The sequence below is a fragment of the Varroa destructor genome, unplaced genomic scaffold (assembly GCF_002443255.2).
Source record: "Varroa destructor unplaced genomic scaffold, Vdes_3.0 BEIS01000006.1, whole genome shotgun sequence".
NCBI lineage: Eukaryota > Metazoa > Arthropoda > Arachnida > Mesostigmata > Varroidae > Varroa > Varroa destructor.
The window spans coordinates 27,971,362-27,989,119 of record NW_019211459.1 but is presented as its reverse complement, the minus strand read 5'-3'; the positions used below and the strand labels follow the sequence as shown (position 1 = coordinate 27,989,119).

General features: G+C 39.8%; 1 protein-coding gene across 14 annotated transcripts in view; it reads right to left on the bottom strand.

Moving 5' to 3' along the window:
* Positions 1-16,019, bottom strand: part of LOC111252806 (uncharacterized) — a 56,563-nt gene extending 40,544 nt beyond the window's left edge. The window contains exons 1-3 of one of the 14 annotated variants that reach the window (XM_086993496.1): positions 15,463-15,586; positions 13,071-13,125; positions 10,197-10,328 (exon numbers count right to left, since the gene is read on the bottom strand). In XM_086993496.1, coding sequence (XP_086849622.1) covers positions 10,197-10,253 — 57 coding nt within the window. In that variant the 5' untranslated portion in view covers positions 10,254-10,328; positions 13,071-13,125; positions 15,463-15,586. The other 13 variants (XM_086993492.1, XM_086993494.1, XM_086993499.1 and 10 more) reach the window with 13 other exon arrangements.
* Positions 16,020-17,758: the final 1,739 nt, after the last annotated feature.

The following is a 17,758-nucleotide window of genomic DNA, read 5'->3' as shown; positions in this document are numbered from 1 at the left end:
GCAAGAACGTTATGAATCCATGCCTTTGTCCATGGACAATTCATTCTTGCCATTTTCTTTACCGTTTCATTGCGCAAAACATCGATGCTAGGTTAAGCTAAATCCTAGAAACGGTTGCAGCTCATCTCCACAGGTAAGCTCACGCTTGTGCCTAAACATAGCACCGACTACCTCATACATATTACGCATACAATTTGCGTAGCAAATACACAGTAACGTCAGGTGATCATGAAGCAAACGTTTTGTAGAGACGCTTTAGACGAATCATTGTTCATTGCTCTTTTCTCATCGTATTTCCAGGCGCCAATTTGAATAAGGGTTCCCCCTGAATCGAAGCGGCTGATGTTTAGATCCTGTGAATATATTCAATGCAATTTAGCAGCCGCAGGGCCTTTTCCATTACAATTGTGATACAAGGGCTTAGTTGAAGACCCGTTCAACTACTAGGTGAGGTTTGACGACTGCACGCCAGCTTAATTAACTCATCCCACGTCAGCCTGCTCCTCTGAACAACTCCTGTAGATAGCCATCCCTAATGATTTCCACACGCAGATATTTTGATTAGTCTGATGAGGTTCTCTATGAGGAAACACAGTAGCGAGACGAACGCCCAAGCAAGGTGACTTTCTGAATAACGGCAACGTCTAATAGCAGACGTCAGGTTAGACGGTCTCGTTTTTATTACACACACCCACCTCATACTGAGTCCGCACAGTAATGCTGGCTCGCATACATCTTCTCTGCGACAGAACTTGTCGCAATTTTAGTGATGATATTCATGCAGTCCAGCTTACCGTCGGATCACCATAGTATGAACCTATTGGTGCCTTCTTCAAGTTACTGTGTCACAATTTTGACCGTTCGTTAATTACTGAAAAGAGAGAAAAGGCATAATTAAATGAGCTGATCGATTTTTGTCCTATTCGTATCATAATGTTGCTATTCATACTGCCTCCGCAAGCCAGCACGTAACAAATTTCGACTGAAATTATCATAGAATCATCCATCACCATTGGTAACAATACCTCTAGTTCGAAACCGAAGGCTACTGATTGGTTAGCACAAAAATAGGTGGAAAAGAAGGATATTGATGCGGAGTCAATTATTTTTACCAAGGCGGTAGAGATACTTAGCGTTGGACAACACATTTGCTTTTTAATTTAGCGTCAACTTCTATATACTATAGTTGATGGTTTGTAAATGGTTTTGCGAGAAAAGTGTCACAGCGTCATTATTCTAAATAGGCTAAACTTGGCACAAATGTACACACTGTATGAAATATAAACAAAAAAAAATACGGTACAAAAAATTACAAACGCGATTTTGCAGGAATGGACCGCTTAAAAACCAGTGTGACGATTTTATTGGTTCATGTTCAAGCTTTGTCTTACTGAAAATATTCCCTTTTATATATTAATATTGTTCTATTATAATTAGCTAAGGTGAGCACTTATGAGAAATCCAGCATGAAATCGAAAGACGCTTGTCATTTTCGGTAGCTCTTTTAATTCTCCTCTCTATGTGAATAGGTCCTGATCAAGATCGAACTGGGATATGTGTTGCTGGAATTATCTAGAGTTTTGCTAATAGGCCTCTAAAACGGCCTAGCAATAATACGAGCAGCTACTAGCTTTAATAATAATTTATTATTTCCTTTAACTTTTCATTTTCCTAGCTATTACTTTTTAGCATAACGTTTGTCAATGCTGACATTTGAACAGATACTTGCCATGGTTACCATAAATCACCCAGACCACGTAGCTCTCTCATTTCTCCATTAGGAAAAATCATAGTGATGAAGGCCTTCAAGACGCCCAACAACAATTACTATAGGAAAATCGTAGCGCAAAACAACGGCAAGGTTAAGAGGACAATGACGAACAGACCCGATGGTAAGCACATCGACTTGTGGATAGAACCACCGAGCTATGGGTGAGATGCACAAAATTACCGTCAAGAATCTGGCGACACTCTTGGATTTCGCTATTTGAACGACAAGCGCACGCTTAGGAAAATAAGTCGAGATTAATCTTGATTACATAGTATTTGACTCAGACGTCTTAGTTAATAACAAACTTGAAAAAAATCGCTGCCGAGCTTTCCGAACACGTAAAATGAAATATCTTGCATATAAGTCGCTGTTAGGAATTTTCAAGATTTTTCGGAAGCTGAAGATATTATGCCATGAAATTGTTTAACTTCGATAAGATTAGCGGCCAACATTACTCTTTAAACATCAAAATAAAGGTCACATCTCGACCAATCCGCAGCGAGGATTTAAGGCTTGCAGTATTAATCTAGTTATCCCAGATGATTGCTTCCAGACGCATTTCGATGATTCTTTCTAAATTTTTTTACCGATCAAATGACCGAATCAAGCCTGCAGGGAATGTGTGAATGTCTTACCAGCGACAAGTGTCAATAAAAACGGCTGATGTCAAAACACTACTGGTGGTTGGCAAAGAGACCTGCCCGCGCTTATTTAAATGCATGCCTAAGCGATTTCGTCCGTTTTAGGGTGTAACATGTTTTCGAACAATTGTCGAACATGTTCATGAGACAATGAGGACGTAAGTCGGCTCTCCGCCTAAGCAGTCCTAAAGCAGGTCGTCAGTCGCACCTACAACTCTGAGCGCAGTTCAAAGAACCGTACTACGCACGGGGGCGTAGTTATATTATATTATTATGAAATTATAATCCAAAAGGATACTCCTCTTTTGTCCCATAACTGTTAGCTAGCTTTTTCTTTTTTAGCTCATTTTTAACATACTCTACCGTATGCCGGTACATTGCTCTGGAAACACATATTTGGCTTAGTCGTTACTGAAACAGTTTTCCGGTAAGCAACATCAGAGCTTATTATCGTTTTACTCGGATATCCAGATCACGGTAATAAAAACAGCACTATACAATCTAAAGCGTTTCAAACGTGAGCTCCGACACCCTTAATCAAACGAACGCCTTGTTCTAATTACAGTAACGTTTTGCACATAACGAATCGTGATATTTGCGAAAACATGTACTGTTTACTTCATGAAAACCCATATTTTGGCAAAGTACACAGAAAACGCGCGTACTGGATACCTTACGGTCAAATGTGCATTTGTTCAACATAAAATCTGGGCGTTTGCGGTCCTACCCCTGCCATCTGTTCTTCATTCTGTTCAGTAAGTTGGTTGTAAAGGTTTCGGGAAATCCATGCTTCGCTTCAATTTATTCGATAAACACCAGTGACGAAGTGCAGGAGACGGTTACACAATACCGAAGTATGAAGTCTAGTACCCGATTTAAGAAGGCCAGTCTTGCTAGATTTATTATGAATGCGATACTAAATAAATATCGTAAATTACAAAAAAAATGTTCGCCCCAAATGACGAAATGGCTGTTTTGATGAAGTCATTGCCACCAGTATTTTTCGTACCCATTCTTAGCAATATATATACCGAAGCGGTTAGGTGGCCGAACTCATCTACGAGTTTCCCGCGCTCTTGCCTATTTAACTCGAGCATATTGTTTTCTCTGAAAGCCCATTCTTGTGCTCAAACTTTATCGCTTCGGTGTTTCGTAAAATTAACGTTGCCAGAAGGGGCAACGTAAAAAAGTTGCCAGAAAGGGCAAACAGCCTTGCGTTACCTTTGCAGACCTCAAACAAAGTTATCGGTTAAAGATAATCAGCAATATTTGCTCCGGGTTTGAACTGAAGGTGAGCACCCATGCTACACCTCTATGAACCAAATTGAGAAATGGTTACCAACGTAACGTTGAACCTTGCTTACATGTTTCTAAATGTACATGCATTACACTGTGCGATAGTTTATAACTTAATGTCGAAGAGCGTAGCTTCAACTTTTACGTTTTCTGAACAGTACTAACAGAACTCATTGAACTAAGTTATACTGAGTTTTTTTTTAAAGTCAGATTAGAGGTAAATAGAGATTGCCATTCTAATGGCTGGTCACAGGTGTACAAGTGCCTGATACCTGTCTTATTTGAATAACATACTACAATGGACAACGAAACGAAACTGATTAATCGAAAGCTCACTTCTCTTTACTCTGGTTGCTCCACTTATTTCCAGCAGTAACGCCTTTGCTTCCCTAGAAACATAAATTAAAAATCTAGGCTCGAAGGTAGGCCTTGTTTCTCGCTAGGGGTAGCCTCTTTGCTGATACTTTGCAGTAGCAAACTTAATAATAGCACATTAGGTTCGAAAACACGAAAGAAGATGGGCTGCTACTAATAGTTTTAAAAACACCTTCTACATGACAGTATATAATATTTACCTCTACATACAATGGGGTTCGTTCGTAAAACTATCCCGTATCCCGTTGTAGAATACCAAATGGCAATCTGTCGTCGTGCTGCTATCATTCATTTTAGCGTTTTGTAGTATCATCACTATTTTACGTAATACGGCGGTAAGCAAGACTCGTGTTTCTTCTCTTTTGGTTTAGGTTTGTTGTTAGTAAGGGAAAGCCGTACGTAGGACGTATACTTACTTTGTTTCGTAGTACTAAGATCCGATCGTCAGGCAAAGACGACTTAATAATAATAATCCTTCCTGACCTGAGTATTGAGTTTACATCTGTTAAAATAGAATAATTTCAGTGTTACGTAAAATAAAAGCAGAAGTTAAAAAAGGTTTAAAAGTTACAAAAAAAAAAAAGCAAAATAAATTATTCAACCTGTGAGGCTACTTTTAGCCGATCCTGTCTGTATGCCGATGCATGTTATAATCGACCTAAAATTCCGAAAGAAAATTTTAATGCCTTAAACTAATACTAGCCAGCCTACAAATTTTGTATCTACCTCCCTACCTACCCTAGATGTATTATAAACTACGTAAAGAATAGTCAGTTCTGTGCGAAATCTTCTTAAACAACCTTCTGCACATCGTTCGAGTCCGACCTTTACAAATAAGTTAGTTTCACTCGCTCTAGTGAGAAGTGCTAGTATTTAGGGGAATCTGAAAGGCTGCTGCTGTTGCAGGTAACATGCTTCGAATGGCCCCCGACTCCCCAGGGATCTCAGAAAGAAACCATCCCACGATGGCTTGGAGTAACATTCGGCCTTTACACTGTTCAGTGTGTGTGTGATATAGACTGGTACCAGTCAATGCTTGATTCTTGAGCAAGAACGCACGGATACAGATAGGACAGTATGACTGCTCAACCCATTTACATAGAAATAGAGAGAGAAAATCCTTTACCTTAATGTACCAAGTATTTTTCTGCTATGCACGTGTATTTGTACACACAAATATTTGCCACGAAATCATCAACTGCTAACCAGGCCCGATTTTAAAATAACTGTTAGAGGTTCGACAAAGTGAATGAAAAGTGTACACATGTCTTTGTGACTGGTCAGGAAGTCTGCTACCCCCAGAGACCTGATGTCATGTAGAACGTGAACGATGATAGAAATCAGTTAGAAGCAGGGCAGTAGCTTGATTGAGCTGAAGATGTTGCTTCGAAGGTTCAACCGATAACATTGCTAGCGCTATGCTTTCGACAGTAACGCTAAAATGTTTCCGCGTATTTTTCAAGTGCAATTTTCAACTCAGTAGGACAGCGATCAAAATCTCTGGTACTATTGCTTAACTTATTTATAGGGCACTTGCAAATTTCAATAGAAATGCCCTAGCCGCTTTTGTCTGCACGGCGTTTCAATGGTAACAGAAGACTTTATCAAAGCGCAGTTAAGCGAAAGTTTGCCACTCTACGTTTGGCTCTGCAAATTCATCCATATTGAAGTGAACTCAAATACGTCAACCGATCTTGAAAAGATATGCTCATATCGATGTACTATGTGCGCAACCATTACTATGAAACTAGTTTACAGGGAATGATAAGTCATTCTACCTTAGCTGGTTATGGCTCCTTCAGGGATGCTTCGAAAAAATGTAAATGTTCATTTGTCCCTATGCCTAAGACAACAGAGACAGGACGATGTTAGTAAACAAAAAGAAGGATAGCCCTAGGCCCCGCAACATCTCTGCTATGGCTAAAGGTACATAGTAATAAGCTTTAAAGAGAATTTCTGCTAACAACTATATTACTATAACAGGCTTGATTACGTAAAAGATGTCCCTCTTTTCGACAGGCAAGAAATAACCTTAAGAAAATTTGCATAGGCCATTAATTTTATAAAAAAAAAAAAAGCTAATCTTATAGGGTAGCACAGTACAGGCAAGTCAAATGGACATTTTCCTTAAAATTTTGAAACCCAACTATTTAACACCGTGTCTTCAAACCCATAAGTTGATAACATATGAGTGCAGCTAGCGTACTAAAAGTCCTCAAAACAACGGGTTCATGCGGGCCTTTTTTGATTCGAACGCAAGTACAAGTAATAGGTCTACCACTATTATTATCATTTCGGTTATCGCTTTTTTTTTTTTACATATTTTTTGGTTACATATGTTGAACAGAGTACTTTTAGATGGACAAGCATCTTCTTAGTCTTTAGCTTATTTTGTCCACGTGATACGTGGTTCTTCGAAGGTAAAAGTGGAAAAACATTACATTAGAATGCTATATATATATATATATATATATATATATATATGTGCCACCGTTTATTGGCGATTTCGCTAACGTTACCGTGAACAGCCTACTAGGCCTTTATGTTTTCCTTTGACCTTTCTCGTTGAAAGATTTCAATCACGTTCAGCGGAGCTAACGCTTCAATCCTCCGAGAACTGCAATATTTACACACTTCACAGTTTTGCATATACAAGTGTAGCATCTCAAGTCACCTTCTGAAATATCATGATTGAGCTAGAAATGTATGGCTTTTCTCTGCGTATATCATGTCCCACTGTTACGGACGAGTGCCTATATACTGAACATTTCCGAATGATAACAATGCTATCCCTAGCAGTGTGTGAATGTTAAGTTCCTTAACTTAATCGCCATCAAAGAACAAGGGTATGTAGAAGACAAACGTGTTCTTGTTATAACAAATATCCGTACGTATTGCTGGCAGATTACCCCATTTGAACGAGGTGAACCTTAATACTGTATTTAACTAATGCATGCATTTGCGACATCATGCAAAATTGTAAAAATGAACGGCGTAACAGGAGATTTAAGTTTTATGAAGACAGATATGCTTCTATAAGTGAAGAGAACGAAAAAAGAAGAAACGAATGTATAACTCTACATTTGAGATACTCGGATGCATGCACCCTGTCTCAGCCAGTCTCCTACAAGCAGAATCTTACGCAGCGTATACGTCGTTTTCCTAAACGGATATTATATTATTCAGCTCTAATAGGACCCATATCAGGGTGAGGTAGCTTCAACTACTCCCTGCCTGTAACAAAACCCCAGCGCAGAACGCTAGAGATTTGGGCCGCCTACATGTCATTATACTACAAAAACAACCGTATTCTTTTCATTCGTCACTTTCGATTAACCTATTGTATTAATTGGCAAAGCAAGTAGTCGTTCCCAACTGTTAAACTGGATCTAATTTATGGCTAGCATTGTTAGTGACGCAAGAGTCAACCTGATAAGCAGTTTTTTACCTTTCAACTTTTAGAAAGACACAAGGCTGAGACCTGTTTACTTTTGAATCATATCTATTTGCGCTGTTAAACGAGTCAGTCGTAGATTATCGAAAATGTCTGGCAACTTATAACACATACGTTTTGAATAAGATGAAGACCTGTGAAGTTTCTCAAATCGATCTAATCTTCAAAATGGAAACTATACTTTAAGAATTTTTCGCATATCATCGAACAAATCTCGTCAACGAAGATCGTTTTTATATTATATTGTATAGAAATTTCTTTAGAACACGATCTGTTTTAACTTCTACCAGTAGCTACGTGCTGTATTGAAATACTATCACACATTAAAAACTCTTTTTTTTTCAGTCGTTATTAAAATACGGCATAGTGCTGCTTGATCGTCATTGCATGGTTTATCTGGGTTTTCTGGAAATGACTAAGCTTACTAAGGTTTAAATAAACAGCTTTAAAGCTGATCGATTAATGTTATGGTCTCTCCACAAAGAGTTCAGTGGGGAGCACTATCTGTGATCAAAAAGGCTTGAAATAACACGGAAACCCCTTTTTTGTGGCTAGACGATACTCAGCGCCCCTTTCTAAGACGCCCATTTGTCAATTCGATACTGAAGTGTTTGATTGCATTAATAATCTCTATAGAAATCATGCAACATATGTATCTCATGCTATTCGTGCCAAAGGTATTAGAATGTTCCCCTTTTTCTTTACCTCTCCACCATTCATTAACTTCTATAAATAATTTGAAGGTGCTCTGCTTTTCTCCTCGTACAGTGAGTGATACAGGGAGTTTAGACTTCAAGGGTAGTTATCTGTGATTAAAGACAAGTGCATGCCTGACGCTTATCCTATCTCAGCTTTTGTAAAGGTTAAAAACCAGCAAAGCAGATCCGGGATATTGATGCCGTATATAGCAAGAACTAGCAAAGTCCGTGAAGCTTAACAATGACATGGAAGTGAAGGACGCATCATGTCCCGATCTGCCATCCTAAGTTGACAGGGACCACTCAAAGGTGCTTTTTTAATTAATTTGGCTGGCAAAAAAACTCTTTAATTTTGCGAGACGATAATTTTACATGCATAAATTTACTAACATTTTAGGAGATGAGTTACCTATAAACTGAATGAAGGGTACGGGGAAATACGGCTTGTCATTATCTGTCAGCATCTAATACTTCACAAGGAAAGGTTTCTGCAAAGACTCGTTCCGAACGATAAAAAGGAGTGCCTCCATGTCGGTATGAAGTAGAGAAAGAAATGGGTAAGTCCGGAAGATATGTTAAAGTTGCAGGTAAGCCATATTTCCATTTCAAAAAAAAAAAACATGGTTTGGGTTTTGTTGGAGGTTCTATACTACGTAAAATGTTGGGCAAGAGCAAAAACGGTCAATAAACATTTGTGTTTGTGGCCCGAATGCATTGAATAAATGAGCTTTCCGACAGAGAGAATCCTTTGCAACACCAATGGTAGGTCACACAAGGCAGTCGCTAAACATTGTTAAAGTTACCCTGCAAAGGCTCCAGCGAGAGGTTCTACACATTTCATAATAAGACAGATCTCAAAAACTGATCAGGCAAATTTTTAAACATTGTTCCTAAGAGTCTTTTGCCGGGTGCATAACTAACAACTTTGGTGCTCTGATTCAAATGAAACGCTGTGTGCTTCTACATAAAAGGTACAAATATATATATTACACTTTACGAATGAATAAAAGCCAATTTGCTAACTGGATACATGTCCATCAATACAGTCTGTGAATTCGTAAACCGGTCGATCATAATGGCATAGAAAAACCGTTATATTGATAAGAGCGAGAGAGGCTTCTAACAAAAAGGATCTCTTGTAAACGCTTCCTCGCTACCCGTTCTAATTGGCAAATGTGGATACCAACTTAGTATCGATGTCGCTTTCCAGTAACGTCTACTTGATAGTCAATGGCAAAAATTCTACATAATGAGGTAACTAATCAAAGGCACAAGAGAGACAGACGTTTGACCTTCGTATGGCAAATCTATTCGAGTCACCTATGCAGAGCTGAAACATACTTAATTGGGTTGTTGGAAAAGTACTGATCGTTTTTAAGTAAATTCTATTTAGATCTTATAATAATCTCTTATGACTAAAGATGCACCATTTTGTTCAATGATTTTCTCCTATTATTCTGATGGCTCCATCACTGCAGAACTTGCGTCGTTTCAGGGCGAAAAATTGTGACAAGTTACTTTTGCATAAGCTAACCCCATTAATGCGGTGTTGGAGCTCTGCAAAGGCCGAAACAAATAATATCCTGATGGTGCAACATCCGGCTTATTCGGCAGATGTGTTGAAACTTCCCCTTATGGGGATATGTCCTTCCAGTTTTTGTGTGCAGTTTGGCATTATTGTGGTGAAAATCGACGCTCTTTTTATATATACTTCTATATATATATTTCACTATATTTCGGCTTAATTTTGTTCAATGGCTTGTTAACAATAGAGCTCCAAATCAATCATTTCATCAAGTGGCCACAATTCATTAGGAGTTCCGCAGATAACGATTTAAATGAGTTTGTTACTTAGCGTCAATTCTTATGGCAGCCAAACATAGGGTTATTTTCTATCCATACTTCTTCAAATGATGTTCTTGGTGATGTTTGTTCAATTCTTTGATATAATGGCTATTTACTTGTCGGTCTTGCTCAAGTTCCGCAGTAATTTTATACGTATGTTCCACGAGACGCATCTTTCACATCGATAATTCCACGACGAAAGCGAGGTAGCCATCTTTGGGTCGTTTCTGCCGATCACGCATTTTAATCTGTAATAAAATTTTTAAATATAATAAATTCTTGTATAAATTTCATTTTTCAGGGCACTTGATCTGCAGCCGAATCTCAGCTTTCAGCAATGACCCGACGCGACCCATATTCATTTATATATGTGACTTTAAGGCCCTTGAGCTAGAAAAACAGTCAGTACTTTTTCAGGGACTCAGCTAACATTAACTCCGCACGTTAGGAAATCCTTGTACTATTAAAACGTTCACGAAATACTGAGCGCCATAATTGAAGGTTTTGTTTTGCTGTTTTTATACTGAGGCATTGCATTTCTGATCAAAACAAAGCGCCGATTTTAGGCGTGACGATAAAATATACCCATTGTAGATTTTACTTTGCCTTATTATTATTAAGTCACTTAAAGAGCGTAATTTTTAAAGGTTATTTCCTATGCTGGCAATCGCGTCGTTAAGATTCTTATGTTTAATTACGTTAAATTTAGATATCACAATGTCGGCGTCAGTTTTTGTTTGTTGATTTTGTGTTTATTTGCAGCTTGACTAATAACATTTTTGATATTTTTTCTGTTTTTTTAATTTGATTTTATTTCATATTTATATTTTTACAGAAGCATAGCTTAATACAAATTTATGTTCACCCTTGATTCTACTCTAAGATAAAAAATGAAGTCGTGTTTTACAATAAAAACGGTAGTAGCCGTTACGACTATAAACGTTCCTGCTGTCACGGAAAGCACGGCGCGTTCTTCATTGGGCCTTCTGCACGACATAAGGTAACCCACTCATAGAAAGGCAAGGCAATTTTTCATCCTGATTGGTTAAAGCTAGCCTTTCATGAATTTACCCGTAGAGTAATTCAATACAAACCATTTTCCTATATTTGCCATGCTTAACTCTATGTTTAATAAATGCGCTAAAGTAAAAATTTCACATGACCGAAACCTCAGTGTATCGCTCATTTATGAACAAATATGGTGATAAAACCCCACGTTTCCTCTAAGTCACTGCCCTAACCTAGAGTGCATGAAGAAGTGAAAACAAAACCTACCACCCCATCCTGCCAGAATGCAGCACCCGCACATCCCACCATATCGGGGGCTGGATGCCTACGCACCACATCTTAGCGTCCCTTTCCTGCGATACTTACATAATTTGCCAGTAAATATTAAATTATTACCAATCAATAAAATAATTTGTGTGTCAAGTTTGTTTGACAAAGTTGACCTGAATGAATCTATGCAGATACAAAGACCATATCCGGGTATTAATAACTCTATTGAAACTATTAAGTTAAAAATTGATGCTTTGCGTTTTGAGGCACCAAAAGCACCCGTTTTCTCCCTTCTGGTTTTGTCTAGTCGTTCTATGTAGGCGTCAAAAGCTTTGCTGTGAACTTTTTTTCTTGCAACGTCATATTAAATTGAATGGGTTAGAATTACTTCTTTTGGCCTGTATTTCTATCAGTCATAAGTTCATAATCGTATGTTTTTTCGTACTTCAGAAGCATAACTGAAACTTAACCGTGACCAAGAAGAGCTGGAACCGGGAGCTTGCAATAGCAAGCTCTTAATTCCCTAATTGTAAATTAACTTAAGCCTTATTCGTTGCTGGCATAGTTCTTAGTCATACAACTATAATACAGAAGCATCTGGTCGCGCGGATATGCTGACTTAAACTACGGCCTGGTGGTGAACATGTCAGATATATCCAGTGTTTTGAATGTATACACAATGTAATCTGTTAAAAAAGAGACACATTGTAAAGAAGCTTGTTAAGCAAATGACTGCGCGCCTCACAGTCTCTGAAAAGCTCTTTAGTTTCTGGAAACCAGGCAGAAGAGCCCGTCTATTTTTAATGCCAAACCAAAAGACAAAATTCAAGCTATAGCCAAGTGCTATTGTGCGCGAAGCACTTGCCATCAACTTGAAAGATGCTCAATACTGTTCAGTCAGAGCTTAGTTAGTAGGTTACAAGTTTTATAAACAGGATTGAGCAGGACAGTAGAAATTGTGATCCTAGTTGTGGTTCAGAGAAAAACTGGATCCAAGTAATAGGCGGAATTTTGGTGATCTAGCCTATGCCGCAAGAGCGAAGATAGCCTCGAGGATTATTCTTTTGTGCAAAAGGTTATTGGATAAAAAACTTATATTTTACCTAAGTTCATGTACGGCCTCTGTAAAGCTTTTTTTTCTCCGATATCATCGCCTAGGCAGTGCTTGCCATGTGGCCAGATCACGATGCACATACCTGAAACCTCGGCTATATTTTTCCAATTTACTAAAGATATTTCACGTAACGTCATCTTTATGATCGTCATCAACTTTTTTCTTAACGCAACTCAGGTAAACTTTTGCGGTGATTAAAGCATCTTTCCAATCGTCTAACTTCGATCATGATAAGTTGCGCAACAGATGTATCCTACTTCGATTTTAAGTTAGTCATATAGACATATTTGGTAGCCTTACGATCCCTGCAGTCCCGATCGATACTGAAGTCAACAAGCAAGTTCTAAACGCAGACTGATGTGTTTTGGACAACGACACAAAATAGGATACAACTACAAACACATTCGTATATTTTCATTGCTATATGTAGTACTGGTAAGGCAAAAACCAATTTCTCCCATCGATTCTACGTTTTCACTAACAAGCCCAAAAACATTTCGACTTCAGAGCTTTAGCGTGGGCAAGATCGCCGGGCTCTCTCGGAAGTGACTGGAAAATTCAGACCATTTTGTCGTAGAATAAGGAATTAGAGACTTACAAGCCGAGTGGGCAGGGCGTGTTTCTGTTCAAATAGCTCTTAGACACGAAGTGGTCTGTTGCGTCACACATGCAAGTGAAAAGTTAAAAGAAGTTAGTTCATTTATTTACTTACTAAACGTCTTACAATGGCCCATGTGTAGTATGTTGAATAAATGGGGTATTCTGGGTGGTTGAAAAGGTGCAAGCATAATAATAAGTTCTACTAACGACTTGTGTGAATAAGCCAATATTATATCAAGTTAAACATTGTCTTATTATTCTTACTATTACATAAGGTGGTCCGGATGAATTGTGTAACGTTACCCTTTGTTTAATGTAATAAAGCTGAGATCAGTTTCCAGCATTTAGCTTTGACGTTTTTACAAAACAGATGCTTGTAGGCATTGTATAGATAATTCGGTTTACGCGTCAAAAGCTGCGGAGATTTAGAATTGTAACGTTACGTTACCTCCTTTTAAGTAATTATTAATAAAAAGTGTCAAGTTTATTTGATACTCGTAAGCTTCAGACAAAAAAACTAAAACTTTTCGAGGCAATTCTAAGTTTAGTTGTTTCCGGGGAAGAACTTGCGTAGGGCACTCAGTTGAACCGCTCCTTCTCAGTTTCACCACAATTCTGTGACAATATCTGTACGCCTACCTTTCACGTGCTGCCAAAAATCCTTATATAGCTGGTAAATTGTTCTTCCATCATTTATCTACATTTTTTTTTCTACAAGGCACACCGTAGAGATAGATCCTTATAGTATATGATAGTACACAATAATATTCCTAAAATAAATAAGTACAAAATTAAGGCCCAAGTGTTGAGATGTCGTTTCGTCTAATAGAATTAATCATTCACATAAAACAGTACGCGTGTGCACTGGGGGGCTATAGTGGCGCGCAAATAAGATCAGTCAGCGTTAACAGTATTGACACCAGACGATATTTTGACACTTACTCTATATAAGTACGCATTAAAATAAGTGTATACGTGAGCGTATTAGCACTTGACGTATTACGTACTAAAGAACTATCGACTGATGAGGCGGTAGCCTTACATGTTCCCATACATAAAAACAAAGACCGGGGGGCGGATGTAGTTAGCCTCGTAGTAAAAGCCAGCTATCTAGAACAATGTCTATCGACAATTGTTGCTTAGAAATAGCTTCAATTCTAATCGTACGCGATATCATATGCTCTAAAGCAAATAAATAATATTTAGTCTTAAACGCGCCTTCAGAAAAGCTTCTGTCAGCAGCATAACACCTTAGCTAGAAGCGTTATTTGCCCTTCAAACGCTGTGTGTGTTTTTAGAGAAGACTACTAATACAGAGGACTGTTTAGAACACCTCGAAGAACGAGACGATGCGAACAATTGTGTATCAGGTTCCTGTTGCTGGCCCATAGAGCATATGTTGTACGCCACTTTCGAAAGCGATTTCCCATTTCCATCAAATTTGTCTGAGCTTAATGCTATGCTACATCACCGTTCGATGATTCAGTTTGTCCCTGCTGATTCATCTTTAGATCCGTCTGAGTAAAGGACTGCAGCGAGAATCAGATCTTCTCACCGAACTTAATCCATTTTGATCAAGGCCTCGCGGATAGAAAGATAAGGGTAGAAGCCTTTGGAGCCGTTGGCATCGATGTTGTTGTATTCCGTAGTGCACACATAATATGATCAGACTCACACATGATTTCTTACACATATCCATAGGTGGGCAAGAACAGCGACATAACCGAGCACTATCTGAACAATAGGTGATCAGACACAGGAACAATTGATTCGATGAATTGCCACAGTGATTCCACTCATCATTACCATCACCCTTGCCACTGATACCACCATCGTCAGCATTATGATCATCATCACGAGCGACCAGGAGTTTAGTGTTTCTATTGACTGGTCGAAAGGCTTCGTTGAACGTTCTACATAGGGCGCGGATAGACTCGTCGTTCTCGCACAGGACATCGTTAGTTGCGTCGCGTTCCACTCTACTTCACTATGTGGATGTACCAATGTGAAGCTCATCTCTCTCGAGAAGACAATTGTAGAGGTATAGAATGCCCGAGAACAAACACTGTCATTACTACAACAGCAGCGAAATTACCACAAAGCAATAATCACAAATATCAGGAAACGATAGATGGACAGACAGACGGCGGACGAGAAACAAGGTGCGCGATGGCGTCCGCCGCTGGGGCTGGCTAATTTCAATAGTAGTAGTAGTAGTAGTAGTAATAGCAGTATCATAAAAATCTGATGCTACTGCTAGTATCGTGCTGATTATCACTGTTGACTTTACTGATGATGGTGGTCGTGGTTACAGAGTGGGAGAGGTTGCTGGGCGCTGGGCTGTTATTTATAATGGCTGTAGCTCTAGTAGTGACGACATGTTTGCTTACCGCGAGAAGCAGCTGACTGAACTGCATCTCGGAGCATCCGACGAGTCCACTTGCCACCTGCGGGACTGACTGAGCGGCTTGGCCTGCTGGGGCGGCTGCTGCTGTCGCGGCCGCCTGAGGCGCGTTTGATGGCGCGCCGCAGTTCCACAATATCATAGTCTCATCCACGACGGACAGGGGATGCCGCCGACTGCACAATTAGCACAGATCCACCACGGTACACTCTCACACACAGCACTCTCACTCCTCACGCACTCGTACGCTCGCTCGTTCGCTCCGACAGACAGCGAACAGACGACGAGCACACGGCCGGCGCTCACACGCACGGCGACGACGACGACGACGACAACAACGACGGCGACGGCGACGGCGACGACGACGACGACGACGACGACGACGGCGACGGCGACGACGACGACGACGACGACGACGACGACGACGACGACGACGGCGACGACGACGAGCAGCACAGTAATAATAATTAATGAATATTATAAAACCATTAAGAAAACCATTACTGAAGAGCGATTCATCACAAGTGAGCATCAGCACGACACCGTCACTAAAAGTGCGATTTTCGCGTCCGACCAATGGGCTGCTAGCGGGAGAACCCCGCCGGTCCAATGACCAATCAGATCGTCCCGGGGAGAGGGATACGAAGGGCGCCCGACAGACACGAACACCACCGCGATCAGCAGCGGCAGTACAACCGAGCGCGTGCATGCACGAGAGTAGACAGCCAGCAAACTACCCAGATAGCAGCTACCCTGCCCAGTCAAACAGTCTGCTTTCTTGTCTGACTACTCTACCTAGTATAACAACAACAGAGCTTCCACCGACCGACCTATCCGGTGCGGGCTAATATCTAGTAGGAGCATTGTAACAGCACAACTCCGAATTTCTGTGAACGCTTGACAACAACTACTGCCAGGAAAATCGCATTGACAAAGTGCTAGTAGCCACAAATAACGAACACTTTACCTAATCGGAACCTACACGACAGCTTGTAACGTGTTGGTATCTTTATATTTATGGTAAATACAAACACACAGCGACTGCAGGGGGATCCATGGGCAAGCAACGTGCAAAACGTAATTAACTGCTTATTTCGGTCACGTGGAAGCTCATACAGCGGGCAGAACATAAACAGTAGAGTATATCGAAGTCAGAAAAGGTGTCGATGAAGTGTCTATAACTGCTGCTAGCGTTTCAGTAAGTGGAACTATAGAAAGCTATTGCACCGACGGAACTCGCTGCGACTCGGATAACTTCGCTCTTCTATTGAAGTTTTTCGAAAATTGAAGCCGTGCTGTTCTATCACGCCTCCTCTTTTTCTTCTACTTACAGGCGCCCTGACAGACGCTACCTTTCCATGAAAAATGTCATTATTCTTTAATAGTCGTCATTAGTGGATACGGCTTTCCGAACTAGCTTCCGACCCAATACAGGCCACAGACCTACCGCATAGCCTAGAGGAAGAAGGACGATTGCACAACGATCAATTCTTCTGATAACTGAGAGCAAGCAAAGAAGCAACGCAAGGCAAGGGCACTAGGAAAAAATTCAATTTTTCCAAACGCTCATGCTCGCAGTTAATAAAAAATAACATTTTTTTCACGCATGTATTCAGTGCTTGTGTGCAGTAACCAATATTGACGACCTCTCATCTGTTTGAATGAGCTATGTTTGGTTAAGTCAATGACAATGTGGGAATCGATTGCAATTATATTATTATTATGAAAATTAAAATAGCTGATATGTCGTTGATTCGATGAGAAGCTAGATGAGGGTTTTGAAGCTCGCGAAAAAGATTGTTCCATAAATTACATCTCTTGGGGCTTGGATCCTGCTAGGGCTCCCTATTTGTATTGCAAAAAGAATACTTCTTTAGGAACGAGTGGATCCTGTGAAAAGCATGGTTTTGACACACGCAGCCGTTTCTTAAATTCTACTCGTACATCAATATTGCCCTTTTCATGCCAAACTAGCACATCCTTATTAGGGTCAATGAGTACATGTTCCAAATGTTAGAATCTGAAAGCCAGCCAGAATTAACTAGTTCCCAATTGTAACCTGCTCAATCATAAATGTTATTCCTATTTCGTAGAACGGTTACGAATCCCGAAACATGCGTTTACGAGTTTTAATGCTTTAGTCCTCTAGTTCAATGTGTGGGAAGAACATTTTTTAGTTTTATATTTAGTAGCAAATTGAGTTAAGCACGGGCTCTTTATTTGCCAACGACAGTATCTTTCTTGAATTAGGGTCATTACTTGTAAAGGGCTGGATCAGCGCC